We start from the raw sequence: 17611 nt of genomic DNA on the forward strand, positions 1-17611 counted from the left end.
GCAGTGACCACTATCCAAAGGTGAAGTGGACACTGTAGAAACAGTGCAAGCCAAAATAGTAATTAAGCAGGAAAAAAAAGAAGGTGGTAAGTTCTGCCAGTTTCTTTCCTGTTTTCATTCTGAATATGTATTAAAGATACACTCCCCAACCTCCCCCATATCTATAGTTACGTGGTCAGCAATTTATGTAGCTACAGAGAAGTTTAATTTGAGCAACAGAATAAGAAAGAGGGAAAGAAAAACAGAATCAGTGGATAGCTGTCCTGGTTTTGGCTGGGATAGAGTTAATTTTCTTCCTAGTAGCTGGTACAGTGCTGTGTTTTGGATTTAGTATGAGAATAATGTTGATAACACACCGATGTTTTAGTTGTTGCTAAGCAGTGCTTACACTAGTCAAGGACTTTTCAGCTTCCCATGCTCTGGGGCACAGCCAGGGCAGCTGACCCAAACTGGCCAAAGGGATATTCCATACCATGGGACGTCATGCTCAGTATATAAACTGGGGGAAAGCTGGCCGGGGGGGAGCTGCTGCTCGGGGACTGGCTGGGCATCGGTCGGCGGGTGGTGAGCAACTGTATTGTGCATCACTTGCTTTGTGTATTCTTTTATTTTATTATTATTATTTTATTTTACTTCAATTATTAAACTGTTCTTATCTCAACCCACGAGTTTTATCACTTTTACTCTTCTGATTCTCTCCCCCATCCCAGCGGGGGGCGGAGGGTGAGCAAGCGGCTGTGTGGTGCTCAGTTGCCAGCTGAGGTTAAACCACAACAATAGCTTAATCAGGCTTATGGTTAAGGCTGTTTTTCCCCATTTGAAACTAAAAATCATATATATATCAAGAACAGTTAGAATCCCAAATGGATGCTTATGTTAGAACCATGAGTTCAGGAAAATTAATCTTACTATCACAATCTGCTTCATCGGATTTATCTTGGCAGTCAATTTCTCCATTACACCGCAAGTGTGCATCGACACACTGTCCTTTCTCACACTGGAACTGGGATGCAGAGCATATGGGGCAATTATCTTCATCACTCTGGTCATCACACTCTGGAAATCCATCACACCGCCATGCCATTGGGATACAGTCAATCTCTCCAGTTGCACAGGTAAACTGGTCTGGGGAACAAGTTGGAGGTTCTGGAGAAAGAGAAAACAAATCACATTTGTATATTCAATTTTAGCCCTTACAACAGAGTAAAAATATGACGGACTTTTTCAAGAAAAACACACTTATGCCTGGACTGAAGTTCTTCTGTGACAATATTAAGATTCCAGTGAAGAGGAAAATGTGATTTTGCATAGGGAAGGAAATTTTGCCAACTTCATAACAGCAACTGGATGCATGCTGATTGAAGAAGCTTGCTCTAGCAGTCGAGCACTGAACTAAGGACAGGAACTACAAATACTTACTTTGGCTCTAACAGCCACCTTTTGGAAGATGCTGTCATACACATAAATTCAAACGAATACTTAATTTCTGATTGCAAACCACATTCTACACAATTCTAATCCCTGCAATTATATTAGCCTAAAATACACCTAAAACATATAACATTTGCTTCTACAATATCTGTTTATTTTTCCAGTGGTTTCTCCACAAACAAATTTCCCAGTCAGATATGAATGGAGAAAAAAATATCTGTAAAGGCCTATTAAACATTAAGCTAAGCCCTCTTGCTGGAAAGTCTCTGGGCTGCAGGTCAGTGGAGGTTCAGAGAGTAGTCTGAGTAGCACTGTAGGCCTGCCCTGATCTTACATTATTTCACTACAGTCAGAGACAGAACGCTGGACCTTGGGCAAAGCCATTTTTATGTTTGTTGGACCTAAGAAAGCTGGGACTTCCTTCAAATTTGACTTTTCATGGACCCCAAGATCCTGGCATCAATCCATTCCACATCCATACTGTTGCTCAGGTTGCAGTCGCACACTGATAGCATTAAGCAGCAGCTACAACCTCATGTAGAGATGTAACAATTATGCTGTAATGAGGCATTCATAGTTGCTTTCTTCAGAATGTCAAGAGACAAAGACAATCCAGATCAAGAATCCATTGCAAAAAATGCTCCTAATTCTTACATACAGCAAATTAGCATACACTTTTTCACCATTAGTATCAATGAAAGAAACAGTCAACGTATAAGTCCCTTCAGTTATCAGTAGCAGTTAGTTATGTTCAAAATGAGGGGGCCATCTCAAAACACTGCTGCGGCAAACAGATACATTTCCACTGATTTCAAAAGTTGCTGGGTCAAATCCCTGTGACATAATTAAATCAGTTAACAGAGGCAGTCACTAGTGCCCACGGCTGCTGTTGCCAGCTAATGCTCTAAGTAGATGCTTTACCACTTGGATTAAGAGTACCACATCATACCCTGTCTATGACAACAATATTGAGCAAGCTGGAGGTGTGCTCTGACACTGGATGGTAACACTCCTCTGGAAACCCAATGAGCTTTTATTAACATTCAGGCTCAGGAATGGACTTCACAAAGAACCCAGCATAAGGAAAGCTTCTCAGTTGTAACCAATGACAACACTTCTGTATGAGTATTTTTCTCCCGAGGGTCGTGTTACAGATCCTAGAGCTATGCAATTACATGCAAACCACTTTTAAAGTGCTGCTGTCCTTCCTTCATTAGGGAGAAATGTTCAAGAATGAGACTCAAGTATAATCAAGAGCTTGAAAAACAAAATGCAAATAAAAATCAAAATGAATTTGATTTTTGAAAATTTTATGATTTTTAAGTTTCTGATTTATGATTATTTGGTGTAGCAATATGAGAATTACAAATGTAGCCAGTGACCTGACAGCTATAGGTAAGGTAAAGATGCCAGATGCACACATTTTAAGATAATTCTTGAATTAAATTTTGATATGAGTGTGCCGTTTAGATAATTCAACAGACAGATTACTACTTCTGCATTTAGAGCCACATTTAACGTTGCATTATGGTTGTACTTGGCAGGCACAAGCTTGCATTAAAAAACTTGTCAAGAGCATTCATAAGGGTACATGGAAAAATGTTCTCCAACCAAAATAGCTATTAATCTATTTTGAAATACTGGCTATTGGCTGCTAAACCCCCCCCCCCCCCCCCCCCCCCCCCCCCCCCCCCCCCCCCCCCCCCCCCCCCCCCTTAGAGCCACATTTAACGTTGCATTATGGTTGTACTTGGCAGGCACAAGCTTGCATTAAAAAACTTGTCAAGAGCATTCATAAGGGTACATGGAAAAATGTTCTCCAACCAAAATAGCTATTAATCTATTTTGAAATACTGGCTATTGGCTGCTACTATGGCAGACAAGATAGGTTAAAAAGTTGTTGCAGACTTAGTGAAGGATTAGAATAAAAAAAACCAGACACTGAAATGAAGGCCCCTTAATTTTTAGATTTATAGCTGAAGATAACAAAGGAGTGGGACGTAAGAATCTCTCGTTGGCCAAGTTGTGCAACAACAGTACAGCAAGAAATATAAGTAGATTGATTTCTGCCTGCCCCCCCCACCCCGCAGATGTAACCACCACTACTCTAAAACCACATAGCGTGTTGTGGTCATGGGAAAGAAAACAGTTTATAATGGAAATGACTGTCCCATGGGAGGTCAGAGTTCAGCCAGAAAATGAAATCCACAGCAAAAAGAAGTGAAGAGGACTAACAGAGCCAAATGATTTAAGATATGATGCCTCCCAAAAAGAAACAATGATTTTTTTGTTTTGTTTTTAATCCCCTCTGCAAGTGTAATGTAACAATTTTCAAAAATCCTGGGATTGTGAAAGAGAAGTCTAAAGGGAAAGTCTACCATGTGGAAAGAGGAGAATTACCTTAATTAAAAAGGATTGCAATGGAGCTTTTGGCCTACATTTCATAACTAGACAGTACAGTGTTTCATGTTATGAGGCCAAATTCATTTGAAAGACTGGAGTATCACACTGTGGGAATCATATGCATAATTTCTGCTGCTAGGTCATCACAGGTTGATGCAACATCATCTTATAAGCATTTGTTTAAAGCACAAACCTGTCACATCATACAATTATAAAAATCTCAGTAGAAGATGCAAGTATTTTAAGGTCAAACAAGAATATCCTCCTCACAAAGAAAAGTCACGTATGTCCAAAAACTGAAGCAGAAAACAGCTGGTAGAAGAATCAAACGTCCATTTAACACATGATGCAACACACCATGTGTAGGAAAACACTGTGTGTAAATCCGTATTTTGGATTGGAATGCAACCTCAACTCCCATCTTTTTTAATGTAAACTGCTTAGCAGTACTGTTAAACATAACTCACCTCCACATGTTAAGAGATTCTGTAGAAGCACAAGATGCTCGGGGCATGAACATCTTGGAGTCCCATCCCCTTTGGCAATGCAGATGTGCGAACACCCACCATTGTTACGGGAGCATGGATGCACAGCTGGAGAAACACACAGAAAAGAATATTAGACAGCATAAAAGAAATCATAACTACTCCTAGCTAGGGCAAACTCACAAAACCACTCGCAAACCACTTCTGTTCGAGTAACCAAGATTTCACTACAAATTATATAGGAAGATAAATGCAGGATTTTTCAGTTCAGTGCTCAAAAGCTGATTTACTACTTCATGAGGACTACATTTGTTCCAGTCAAAGTGATATGGAGACCTTTAAAGGACTTCTAAAAAGAATTTGGGAGCTCAGGTGAAGAGGAATGAGAAGGTAGATTTGAGAAGGTCGCATTTAAAGTGTACCTAGACATCCCAGCTGCATTTCTAGGGTAGCCAGGCATCAAGAATATGTCACTACAGAATGCCAACCCCCAAACCCCTCAGGAATTCTTTAATCTTAAAGAGCTCTTAATACCTAGCCCCTCTACTTCCCTGTTACTCACAAAACTGCAATATAAGCACACACAGTTGATTTTTTATTTTTTTAAAGATAAGAAGCTACATGGTTGTGTTCCCAAATCAGTTACCCAGAAGCACTGAGTACCTGAGAGCTCCTAATAGAATCACTCTAAATGAACATTAGGTGGATAAGAAACAGGAACAGAGAAGTGAGGTCACTGTCTGAGGACCCCAGCCCAACAGAGTCAGAAGAGACCCAGTCTCCTGCCTGCTTATTCGAGCTGACAGCTGAGCATCTGCTGGAGTGATCTGTGGGGCTATAGCCTGTGTTATTTGTGATGCTGCTGAACAATGCATTCTTTACTACTAGTAAGGACCAAGAATTTCCACAGGGAAGAAATGGTATAGATATCATAGTTTCTGTGCCAAAGTTGTTTTCCATCTGTTCAGGCTTCTCAGCAACCTGCTTTCACCTTTAACAAATTCATTAATTTAATACAGCGTTGGAGACACTACTGTTTGAGGCGTGGGTTGCTAGCAGAAAAAGTGCATGCGTGTATACTTGTGTGGGCATGCACACATGTGCATATGTATTTTTACTCTCCTGTTGTAACAGAAGTCACCTATGTAGGACAGTTTTCAGCTGCAAAAGGTGATTCCTTTCAGTGTGACTTAGAAGAAACAGTACTCTTGCCATAAAAAATAAACATTTTTAAAAAACACTTGGGATATAAAGTAATCTTTTTTTTTAACAGTGCTGAGAATTAAAGAAAAAATTATTTTTGCATCATTCAGTATTGCCTTTGAAATACACTAAAAGTATGAGAAATGGCACAGAAGAAGAAAAACTAGGTATTGTGAAAGTAAAAAGAACATCTAAATGAGGATTAGCACATAGTATCTACTACAGTTTAAATACTTACGCTAGCTTATTTGTAACAGCTTACCCACATAGGCAAGTTTGAAAATACTTTCAGCTATCACAGAAACTAATGTACATGGCACAGAGAGTTGCGAAGTGGAATCATTTCTTCTGAAAATTGAAGCATTATACACAAATGTACCCTCCCTATATAGGACAAGTCATCACAGGCAACAAAGTTTAAAGAAGCCACTGTCACTAGCCCTCTGTTTCCCACATCTTGTTTGTGCTTTCATGTTCTCTTTTATATTCCTGTTAAGCAGAACAAGCTGTAGGTTGTCACTTTGAGGAGTGACTACACTTCAAGAGGTTTCTGCACTCCCCTCAGACCACAGGAACTTGGACCACCAGTCCCAAAAAAGAAGGTCCTGCATGTGTGACCGCTTTCAGAAGGGAGCACCTAAAATGGCTCCACCTCTGACGGGAAAGAAATTCCACATCCACAAGAACTCAATTTAAGAGCTTCCTGCCCATTCTTCCTCCCTCACTGGAAGCTTTTACATCATCGATTGTGCTGAGTCAAACCAGTCATGCTTTACACAGGGGTCTGAAACCCCTGGAGAAAAGGCAAGTATAATCTTTTTCTTTCCTTTTAAAGGTTTTTCAAAGTCTTATTACTTGCTTGTACTTAAAAAATTAACAAGCATAATTATAAGTAGCTTTCAGAGTGAATTCAGTATCACATGAGCTTGTACAAAGCAGGTAACTAAGTGCCATGAAATCACATATTCTAGCTGTGCAGAAATACTCCTCTGGACAAGAATGAAGAACTTGTTTCTCCTCCTCTTCTAGGATCCCGACTGGCCAAGTTGAAAGGACTCCATGGCTTACCTGAAGCCCACTGGGCAACGTTATTACAATATTCAGCTGGATGAGGACTTTGAGAGACAGTGACCAAGAGTGAGAGACATCAGATACTGATATAAACTCACAGAATTCCTCCATATCAAGCTCTTCCACAGCATGAATGCCTGTTAGGTGAGCAATTCGGCCTTGAATTCTAGTCCTTTTGTACCCGTTCATTTTCTCCACTCTCTCAATCATCTGCTGCTGACGATCAATCCAATACAAGTGATTCCCCAGCACAGTGAGTCCCATTGGCTGAAGGATGTTGGAGTCCTCCAGGGTCACGCGATTAGCACCTGAGATCAACAAAAACAAAGACTAGTTTTATACCAGTTGACTTTTAACTCATTTCTTAAAAAAAAAAAAAAAAAACAAAACAACCAAACCCAAAGCGAACCAAACCCTGAAAATAATTAGCTATAAGGTCATTGGCTTCATTTGTCTATGCAGACCAAGGCTCTGCTTGTTCAGACTCATCTCAGGTAAATGCAACCAGTTGCCATGTCACGAGGGCAAGCAGATACAATATGAAACACAGCTCATCCTTGCATACACTGGCTGGTCAGCCAGCCATGATCAGCCTCATGTTGACATGCTCTGCTACATGTAACTGTGTGCAGTCCCTAAAAGCCTCTGTCACCAATACAGACTCAGCTCTTGGGCCAAAATTTTTATAATACATTCACACACTGAGCAGTACACTTTGTTGGAATCTACAAGCAAGAGTGAAATACAATCAATTAGCTTCACTGTCATTACTCAAATAAAACATTCATCATGCAAAGCAAGAGGCAAGTACACAAACCCTGTCATATGCAGTATCACAACCACAGAGATACGACCATGAAAGAAAAGCTCATATTCTAACAGACACACTTCTTTCTTCACCTTCTCTTTTTTCTTCAGTAACCAACCAGAAAACCCAAACTCCAAGTAACTCGGTATGCTCTTAAACAGGAACACTATCAAATGCTCAGGTTTTCAGCTGTACAGAAATGTGTGAAAGTGCTCTCAGCCAACATGTAAAAATCAGGTTAAGTAAAAATGCATTTATGACTGCTTTTAACTTTAACTGCTTGCAGTCTTCTACTGTGTGCTGCCCTACACTTAGTGGCATTTAATTGTTGCTTTTGTTATGCTTGTCTAGGGTGAACAAGAGATTCCAAATTATTCTATTAATTCACAGAAACCATTTTGAGGCTGTGTATGCCTATGTATACTGGATATATTTGATTTTAAAAATGAGGAATCAAAACAAAATCCTAACTTGGTGCTTCTTCTGCGCTCATATTTCATTTTGGAATAAAGACCTTATGTCTGCTTGCATTTAAAAGCCGAAAGTTTTGAATATCTACACAAAATGAGATTATAGAATCTGGATACATAATAAAAATGCTATGAGCACTGGATTCAACTAATTTGCTGAATAAATTATGTAGAGCTCAGCCAAGCATAAGAATGTAACATCTATTTCAATTACAGATTCTAATAGTTTTGCACATAAAATTACAGACTGCAATGACTCTTGCTTGACTGTCATGGCAAACAGCGTGCATTCAAATGAAATTTAGTTGTAGAAAGATCAGAAATTCTTGGACTTGTAATTGGGGTTTTAGTTCTTTAGCCCTGAATTTCTTTTGTTTCCAATCCAATGAGGAAGACACCTTTGTTTCATTCAATTTTCAGAAGAAAGATGCATGAACTGTATGTGACAGTACAGTCCTGGTTGTAATCTGATGTGTCTATTATTGTACACGCTTCCAATGTAGCACCGGATTTTACTCTTGTAAGGAATAAAAGAACAGAATAGATGCACCTGCACTAATTTCACTAAATGGGCACTAAACCTGACCCTTAGTACTACTCTCTAGCAGTGCAGTTCCTGAGATGTTCTTTGTCTTCTCCTAAACAGGTCTTAAAATTTAGACATACTAGGAAACATTTTGACAGATGAAGGTTCTTGGTGAACAAAGCACAGGGTTCATTTGCCCTGCAACCTGCTGAACACCCTTAGCTCCTATGAACTTCAGTGTCATTGGATTTTCAAAGACTACTGTCCTTTGCCAGACTAAGCCTCACATTTTGACACAAAAGCACGATTTTCAGCTGCATTCAAGATACCAGAAGAATAGGAAAGCCTCATTTCAACTCGATATAAAGAAAACTCCTTCTGCCTTCATGATTTTTTAAATGCTAAATTGCTTATCCATTTAGAAGTAAAAGGCTGGTTTCCTGAAGGATATCCTGAAGGCAACCTGAAATCATGAATACATGAAGTGTCAGGTGACACTTGCAAGCTAGCAGTCCTGCTAGAATCCTAGCCTGTTTGAACAGTCTCCCAAATCCAGGCCTAAAACAGGCTACATTTGGGGGTGTACATCAAGTGTCATCTTTTTTCTCCCTCATCTGCAAAAAGCTGAACATTGGTGATTTGGGAAGCTGCTGGAGATAGCACTGGATAAGGTGATTAATCTATACTATAATTATGTTGGATTTGATATTGAGTAAATGACAGTCCAAATTATTAATGAATAATTTTAAAAGGAGATGGAAAGGGCACCTATAGCACTGGATCACACCATTAAATTGTTGTTTAGAAGAATGATCAAAATGAAAAACTTGATCTGAATAAATAAAAGGATATTTTCAACAGATATGGTTAGAAAAAAGAAGAGTAAACATGTTACAAGTACAGAAGTGTTGAATTTCCATAGTAATTAAATACTTTGATTCTCAGAATGAAACAGATGTGTAGTCTTTTCAAGATGGAAATCAATAGTTAAATGTAAAGAACATTAAGCTGGAAGGACACACAATTCCTCTATTTAAAGTCTCATTGAAAACAAAGCATGTTTTCACCGCAGCAATTTTATAGCTTTTCCAGTCACTTCAACAATAATATAAAACACTACTTTTTAATTGACTGGTGTGGCAGACAAGTTTATGGTTTATGAATGTCTAAAAAGCATCAACAACTCCAACTGAAAAATTCAAGAACCTCATAAAGAAAACTGTTAGACAGATTTATAGTTCTTTCATCCCTCTCTGAAAGTTAAGCATTAGACATCTAAGGTTATTCCATGATTTCGCAGGATGCTGTTAATCAGAGTGTAGTGCAAACTTCAGAAACCTCCATAACGATGTCATCTCCCCAAACCTACGAGGAATAAGGTTGTCTAGACCAGTCTAATTGGCATGAAGGATGCTATACACAATTTTGGTCCAATTTATTCAGCAGCCTCAGTTTACGATAAAATCCTTTTGCTAATATATGCCCATTTTAAAGTGTTTTGCTCAGAAAATACTTTTTAGGGGAACTAATTCAAGCCAACATAACTTTGGCTGTCAAATTTCTTCTGAAGTTGTGATACAAGACTGCAAAATATTTTAAAATAAAAATACGTTAACTAATTTAAAAAATCAACAGCTCAGTGAATCAAATTACAGTGAGCTCAGATGGATCAAATACAACCATAGTTTTCTGGCTACATGATACGTTTCCTCTACAAATCCTCCTCTCCTACAAATAATGTACATCAATAAATGTAGTTTTCTTTTAATCCTGTAGCTTTCCTCTGCTTTTATCTTACCTATAAGGTTTGATTCATTAGCTGTGACCCCATCAAATAAATGTGCACTAAAAGCTTTGGTTCAATATTAAGCAGAGAAAGTTTAGTCTTCCCTGTAGAAAGATCCAAAGAATTGGATTAAAATATATATCCAGTATGCAAACATATGCTTACATGGAGTTTTAATGTCACAAAAAGGAAGAATGCATACAAAGGAAGCTGCAATCACATGTGATGGCCTAGCTGCTGATTTATTCATATATCAGTTTACCTAAGTCCTATTGTCAGGTCTTATTCATTCAAGACTTAGATCTAAAACAATAATAAACAGACTCCTCTGCATTTTATGCTGTACTATGCAAGGACACAGTCCATCTTCCAATGTGTAACATGACAAGCAAGAAGCACCTGCTCCTGCCCACCCCCATCTGCCAGCTGTGACTCAACCTTGCATGCGTGCTAAATCAAAGGGGAAAAAAGGATGCTTATGTACATACAAGTAGAAGACCTAGGCATAGCTAGGTCCACTGTATGCTACAGCTTCATTAAGTAATATGGCTTCCTATTACATGGGGGCCACCTTTTTATCAGTAGCAGCACTAGTTATTGATCCCATCCTCCCTTCTCAATTCATTAACTTCTCCCTGGTACGTTCCCCCTCTCCCAAACCATAAGATTTCCACATAATCTTCTTTGGTGCCTCTTCTCTCTCTCTTGGATTTGCGGATACCACTTCAGCCACAACACCTGCATGATATGCTGCTTTTCTGTCTTGTCCTTTTACTTTTAGATTTCCTCCTACAGCACTTCTTCTTTCATCACTAGACAAAAACCTCTCAGTATCTCTGATGCATTTTGTGTTATACGTCCCACTTTGTCAACCTTTTCTTCTCAAACATGGGTTGTTTCATAGGTCAAGTCTTGTGTCCCTCCTATCTTTTTTTCTCCTACAAATTTTGGAGGTTCTCTGACGCCTATCCTGGATTAGACATTTTGTGGCTACACAGGCAGTTTGACAATACCCCCCTATCCAGCTTGATAACTGATGAAAGACATGGGCTGCTTTACCTTCACAGCTCCAGCTTCACATTTTTATCCCCTCTCTGGAAGAAGAGACCTGAGTCTGACCTTGAGTCAGTTTTAGGTGCTCGAAAGTGAACAATTTTCTCCTGTTTTATTCATTGCCTCACTACAACACAAGGGAAGGATGTAACTACATGGCAAGAAGAGAAGAGCCACCAAAAATTGGAGAATCAGCCTTTTAAGGCAGATGCCAATCACTAGAATAGCCCAGCTTCTACCCCCTCACACTAGTTCACTTCTCTCTGCACTTCCTTTAGGAGTTTCATTTCTTGATACACAGATGATGATGGGAGAATGAATCACGAGTCAGAAAGTAGGGCCATTGGATCCTCTGTGCTATACTGCTCACCAGATGAGCGAGCCCATTTCCCCACTTCTTCAGCACTATCAAATGCTTTTAAAAGTCAAGGATGAACAGCGCTCTCTAAGATCCATGTGGTGCTATTGCTATGGACGTGGAGTAATGCTTTATTTTACTAATATGGGAAAACTGCAATGAGCTGACATCTCTCCACTGTTTTGCAACACTGGTATTCCAGATGAGCTGCCTTATCATCCATCTTAGGAAGAAAGCCATTCCCCTTCCTTCTGTTTGTTTTTCAAGCTACCTTGATTTACTAAGCTGTAAACTCCAGAGAAGGAAAAATTGAAGAGTTATGCAAACTTTTCAAACCATAAGGAAAAAAAAAAGGGCACGGGGGAGGTGATTTAGGGGTTCCATGACTGGCAACACCTATTTAAATCTGATCTTGCAAGAGTTGCTTTCAGAACATATAAAAAGTCAAATGGCTCTCTTCGAGGGTGGCAATCATTTCAGACATGTTTACTCCAATCACATCAAAGATGGGAGCCCACCAGCAATTGTTACCTGTGCCTGCCTACACAGAACTGGCAACAGTGGAGATAGAAGTTACTGGCATCAGCATCGAAGAGGGAATGATGTCCTATACATGCACACACTTCGCTCCAAATGTTTAACTGCATACCACATACCTGACAAGTCACAGCTTTCGATGCGCTTCAGATCTGCATCCACCCAGAAAAGCTTTCCAAGTTTGTTGTCAATCACCAGTGCTACTGGTCGGATCAACCCAGTTGTAAAAAGCACTTCTCTCTCTGTACCATCAAGAGCTGCACGCTCAATCCTGGGAGCTCGCTCTTGCATGTTGGTGAAGTACATATACCTGAGAACAAAGACACCAGCTGCTTAACTGAGAGCTTCAGAAGGGAGGCATTTGAAATGAAATGAAGGTTCTACATTTTAAGTGGGAACGGTTTACACAGGGAAGACTGTGGTGACTGTTGCTCCCAGCTGCAAAGACCCAGATCTGTCAACTGCAGAACCCCAAACATTTGCTAACTGTCATATTGAGATAGCCTGAAATTAATAGCATTTGTCCTTAATACACCAGGCCATAAAATGCCTCAGCACTCAGCACTGCTGCACCGGCAGCACTGTTCCTGCAGTGGAGGTTGTAAGAGACTAACACAGACTTTCTGCAACCATCCTTGGGTAAAACTGTCCCCATCTGTGAATCAAAGCCCAGCAGCTCTTTCTGACAAAAAACATTAACTGTCACCTTCTCTCCTTCTGGGTTGCCTTCCTTCTCAGCAAGTAGAAATTCTACCAAACTTGAGGAGCAAAGATCACAGAAGGAAGAACAACTGAGGATGGCATGTTCCTGATGTCTTAGTTCCATGAATTCTTTATATCTGCTTAAGCCAGTTCAGCTGCAAACAGAAGGAGTCTCTGCCCTCCCCCAGCATAGGGAAAAAAGGGCTTATGCACCCACATGATGAACTGAGAACTCCCTCAGGGAAAAGTCCACCATTTTTTCAGTGGTGAATAACATGGGCAAACTCCCTAATACAGTGGGCTATACTGCTGCCTAGCCTTTTGTGATGGCACAAGGAGGAGAGGCAGCAGTCAAAACGTGCAGCCAAAGGAGAGGTGGAGAGAAGGATTTCTGGAACTAAGACAGAAGAAGTTCAGTACACAGATCACTCATTCAGCTCTCCCAGGTAGTCACAGCGTTCAGCATAGTCTCTCCCCCATCTTTTCCTCCTTTAATTTAAAAACAGATTTATCTTTAAATCATTTGGAAACCTGACTAGAAAAGTTGAGAATTTTAGAGATCAAGAAACCCAAACTCCCATTTTAGTGGAGAAAGCAGATAAGCTTTTATAAATACAAACTATGTCCAAGTGACTTAGTCCCAATAAGATTAGAATCCTTCCTCTAATCCCCCTCTTCCCACACCAGCTTTTGAACTGTGCAGAGTACAGAGTATTGTATAAAATACTAATCCTATAAATGCTCCAGATAGAGTCTCTGGGTACTACTGTATCCACACAGTTACAAAATATTGTCATTCAACATCTGTCGAGCACATGGTAAGCCATTTAGTAGTAAATTGGGATTTAAGCATTTAACTTATTAAAAAGAACAGTAAAGGACCATCTTCGACCTCTAAGAATGAAGCTACTAACCACCTAAGTGGAGATGGGGTCTGCTGAATCTAACCAAAACTGCTTTGTGGCAAAACAACATATTTTCTTCCTGTGGGAAATCACTCTAGTGTATCCTACCTGTTTTAATTAATTTCAGAAATTTTTAAGATACACATCAAGGTAGAACTAACTTAAAAATGGATAGAACATAAGGGGTTTGTTTGTTTGTTTAACTTTATACTATTACATTAGCAGGAATAGTTATATCATATGAGAGATCCCTTTTTTTTCCTGGAAACATTTGTTTTATGATGACCAAACATTTATGAGCCAGATCCCCAGCTGATATAAACACAGTGTAAAGTCTCCTGTTTTTCCTATTAGGTGGCAGGGCTGTGCACTCATGCAGCAAACAGGATAAAGTGGTTTTACTTTGCTTTCCCTGCCTGGGTTAGTTCCTCAGTATAACCAACCACATGGCTGTGTGACCGTCTAAGTCGGCACACCAGAGGAGGCAGCAAAGGAGAGAATAGGAAGGGAAAGCTGGATACCTTTAAAAGCCAGAATTGGACAAGCAGTCACCTACATCCCGAACAATCAAGTATGTAAAAATTCTCCTTTTTAAAATATACAGATGCAACACAAGATTCACACACACAGCTGACATACATCCCAAGAGTGCTCTGTACAAGGTACAGAAAGGAATCTCACCCTCGCTCTGCGTTCACTACAATGGCTCTGGGCTTGTCATGATCCCCTCGCAGCACCATCCCAATTGACTCGCCGTTCAGCCTGTGGACATTGACTGAATTTGTGGCCTCGCAGGTCCAGTACAAGGTATGGCTGTATATATCGATGCTGAGGTCATGTGGCTGCTTCTCTGGGTTCTGGCTTTGGTTTGGAGTACTCATGACAGTGAAAGGCTACAAGACAACATATGGGGACCAATTTCCAGTAATTATTCTGATCATTGATTGAAGAACACCGATTGCACAGAAAGCATGGTTTACCTACTTGCTGGTCCAGAAACACCCAGAACCACTCACAAGGAAACAACAAATACAAGAAATGTGATAAAGCTTAACAAAAAAAGATTTGATTATGCAAAACTCCTCAGAAAGCAGTTGTGGGGCCTCCTGTAAGTAGAATTAATTAGCAGGAGATGGAAGAAAACAATAGTGAATGTTTATGCATGGAACAATCTTGAACGAAACAATGCAAGAAACAAGGCAGCCTTCTGGCCAGACCTGCACTGTTATACAGTCAGCTGAACAAATCTCTCTCTCTTGCCAAAGTCTCCTTACTTTATTATCTGTAGTGTGGTAGTTACTGATTTTCCTTAAGTCCTGGTTCTCTTAAAAACTAAAATCTTTTAATGAAACTTGGTTCTGTTTGCTTACATGTCAAATGGCTACAGCTCTGCCTCACACCCATACTAACAACATTACCTTGCTTTCACCCTCATGTCTTTATGATGGACTTTACAAAACTTGACATTATTGCCAAGTTCCTGGAATCATAACCTTCAACCCCTCCCAATCTAACTAACATACTATTTACTACACTTTTTAACTCTATGTTGAATACTAACATAGACTTCAATACCTTATTTCTGAGAAGAGCACTAGAGCATATAAAAAAAATCCCTAAAGGAAAATAATCTTTCTGTTGCTTGTTTAACATTACACAGGCTCCACTAATGTACAGCCAATCCCAGTGCCATTGAAATAGTAAAACTGCTGGCAGGACATCCCAACATCAAAGTAGCCTTCAAAGGTGACTGCTTCTGGTGACATGATAATGGTGAGGGGAAAGCAGTAGCTTCCTTAAGTGTCCTAATGCAGCACTCCCAATCCAAACACAAAAACAGTACCAGAAAAAGTTCATATGGGTCAAGAAAGCTGAAGACACCACTCCGTGCTCAGCTTAAGTCAAACCCAACACAGCATTACTTGTGAAAGTTATATTTCCACAATTTGTTTTTAAGCCTCCAAGTTCTGCATAGTGATATACAGGCTTTTTTCTTTTTATATAAAGCTTTATCCCTATTTTGTCTTGACAGTGTGCCTAGATATAAAAAGAAATCATTCTTTTCCTGAAATCAAAGGTAACATTACCCAGGTATGAAATTCATATGTATCACCTGCAAACAGCGCGATTTAGCAAAATTAAATATAGTTAGAGAGAATTGGAAAGTCAAAATTTGCAGGGGATCTGCATCTTCAAAGCTGTGTGACCAAGGTAGAGGAAAACACAGAGCAAATGAATCTCCATTGCAATTTGCACCTAGCAAGTACCAAAGAGAAGCTAGACTACAACAATTAGCACCTGGCATAATCCCAAAAAGCAAGAGCAAAACTTCTTCAAAATTCATCCACAACCCAGCTAGCTGCTCATCCCAACATACCTCCTCCCAATCTTAAAAGAAATGGCCAAAAACGAAATTTGTCATCTCTTCCTTTAAAGGAAACTGTAAAACCTCTGAGTCCCTAGATGCATGAAGGGACCAGTCCATTTCCATTGATATCATGTCATATTGTTTAGATACGACTGCCCAAGAACTAGGAAAATATAACTTGCCCATTCTCCATTTCGTTTTATACTCTTATTCAAACTATAGTTCTTAAAGAATCTGTTATCTTGACCTGGGAGTTAAGCTACGTTAACACAAAACGCTGCCTGGAAGAACAGTACACTTCTTTCCACTGTTGTGTGAATAACTAGCGCAAAAGAATAATGTCCCCAACTCAGTAAAACAATTAAGGATGTGGATAAGCCTATCTCTATCTGGCACAGCAATCAACTCTACATTCACTCAGGGTTTAACTACAGCTTGATAGCTGAAGAGTTTTCATTTTGAGAGAGCTTTACAATGATGACAATATTATCACACAATTGGCATGCACAGTATTTATTTTAGAATACAATTTATCTGTCCCAAGTATAAATAGTGAGTTTGCCTTACTTCAGTGCCCATCCTTAACTAAAGATGGCAATTCAAGGCTTATAGTTTCAGATACATACAATGTATTATATTCTATTACACTTCTTTGTGTATAAATTAAAATCATGATCCTAAAAGCCTTCAGTAATTTTCACATATAAATAGAATATACATGAATAAGTGCTGGCAAGAGTAAAGTTTAAACCGATGATTCCTTGGTGCAGGGGATGGAAGGCGAAAGTCAAGCATAAAGTACGAAGCACACAAAACTATATACACCATGTAAACTTGCCTGAGTGCCATCATCTTTGGCTCTTTTTATAATATTCTGACGTCCATCCACCCAGTAGATCAATTTATCTAAAGGATCATAATCAATAGCCTTGACATTCCTTAGACCATGCATAGGCAGGATGATATCTGGACTTTGCTGATCATCTGGTATCATCCGGCTGATTGCAGATTTCTGGCTAAACAATAGGAAGCTGGCAGGGGCTGAAAAAAGCCAAAACAGAATGCATAAGAAAATGCAACTCACACGGTCAAAAATACACCCAACACAAAAGACAAAGAATAATTAGGACAAAATCCCAGAGAGACAATTATATTCACAATAAAAACTAAGGTAATACATAATTGGAGATTTTTGCTATTAAGTTGAAAATGTTTCTTTGTGTACTTCTGGAGGGTAGATGTGCATACCTAGAAAGTATTTCCTTTTCATATTATAAAATAACTATGTTCCCCATGTGGAATTTAAGTAACACCAGTGACAGTGGGCAATACACAGTCACAGGTTTTCCTACATTATCATTAAGTCATAGAATTGTTCAGGTTGGAAAAGATCATCAAGTCCAACTGTTAACCTAACACTGCCAAATCCACCACTAAACCATGTCCCTAAGTGCCACATCTACACGTCTTTTAAATACCTCCAGGGATGGGGACTCCACCACTTC

At 39.4% G+C, this 17611-nt stretch overlaps 1 protein-coding gene across 1 annotated transcript in view; it reads right to left on the reverse strand.

The window, feature by feature from the left end:
- The window catches only part of LRP5 (LDL receptor related protein 5), a 128441-nt gene that overhangs the window by 12012 nt on the left and 98818 nt on the right, over positions 1-17611 (reverse strand). The window contains exons 12-17 of the mRNA XM_009275996.2: positions 16945-17147; positions 14420-14631; positions 12251-12441; positions 6692-6901; positions 4302-4427; positions 910-1146 (exon numbers count right to left, since the gene is read on the reverse strand). Of these exons, the coding sequence (XP_009274271.1) occupies positions 910-1146; positions 4302-4427; positions 6692-6901; positions 12251-12441; positions 14420-14631; positions 16945-17147 (1179 nt within the window). The remainder of the gene's footprint in view (positions 1-909; positions 1147-4301; positions 4428-6691; positions 6902-12250; positions 12442-14419; positions 14632-16944; positions 17148-17611) is intronic.

The sequence above is a fragment of the Aptenodytes forsteri genome, unplaced genomic scaffold (assembly GCF_000699145.1).
Source record: "Aptenodytes forsteri isolate BGI_AS27 unplaced genomic scaffold, ASM69914v1 Scaffold17, whole genome shotgun sequence".
NCBI classification, from domain to species: domain Eukaryota; kingdom Metazoa; phylum Chordata; class Aves; order Sphenisciformes; family Spheniscidae; genus Aptenodytes; species Aptenodytes forsteri.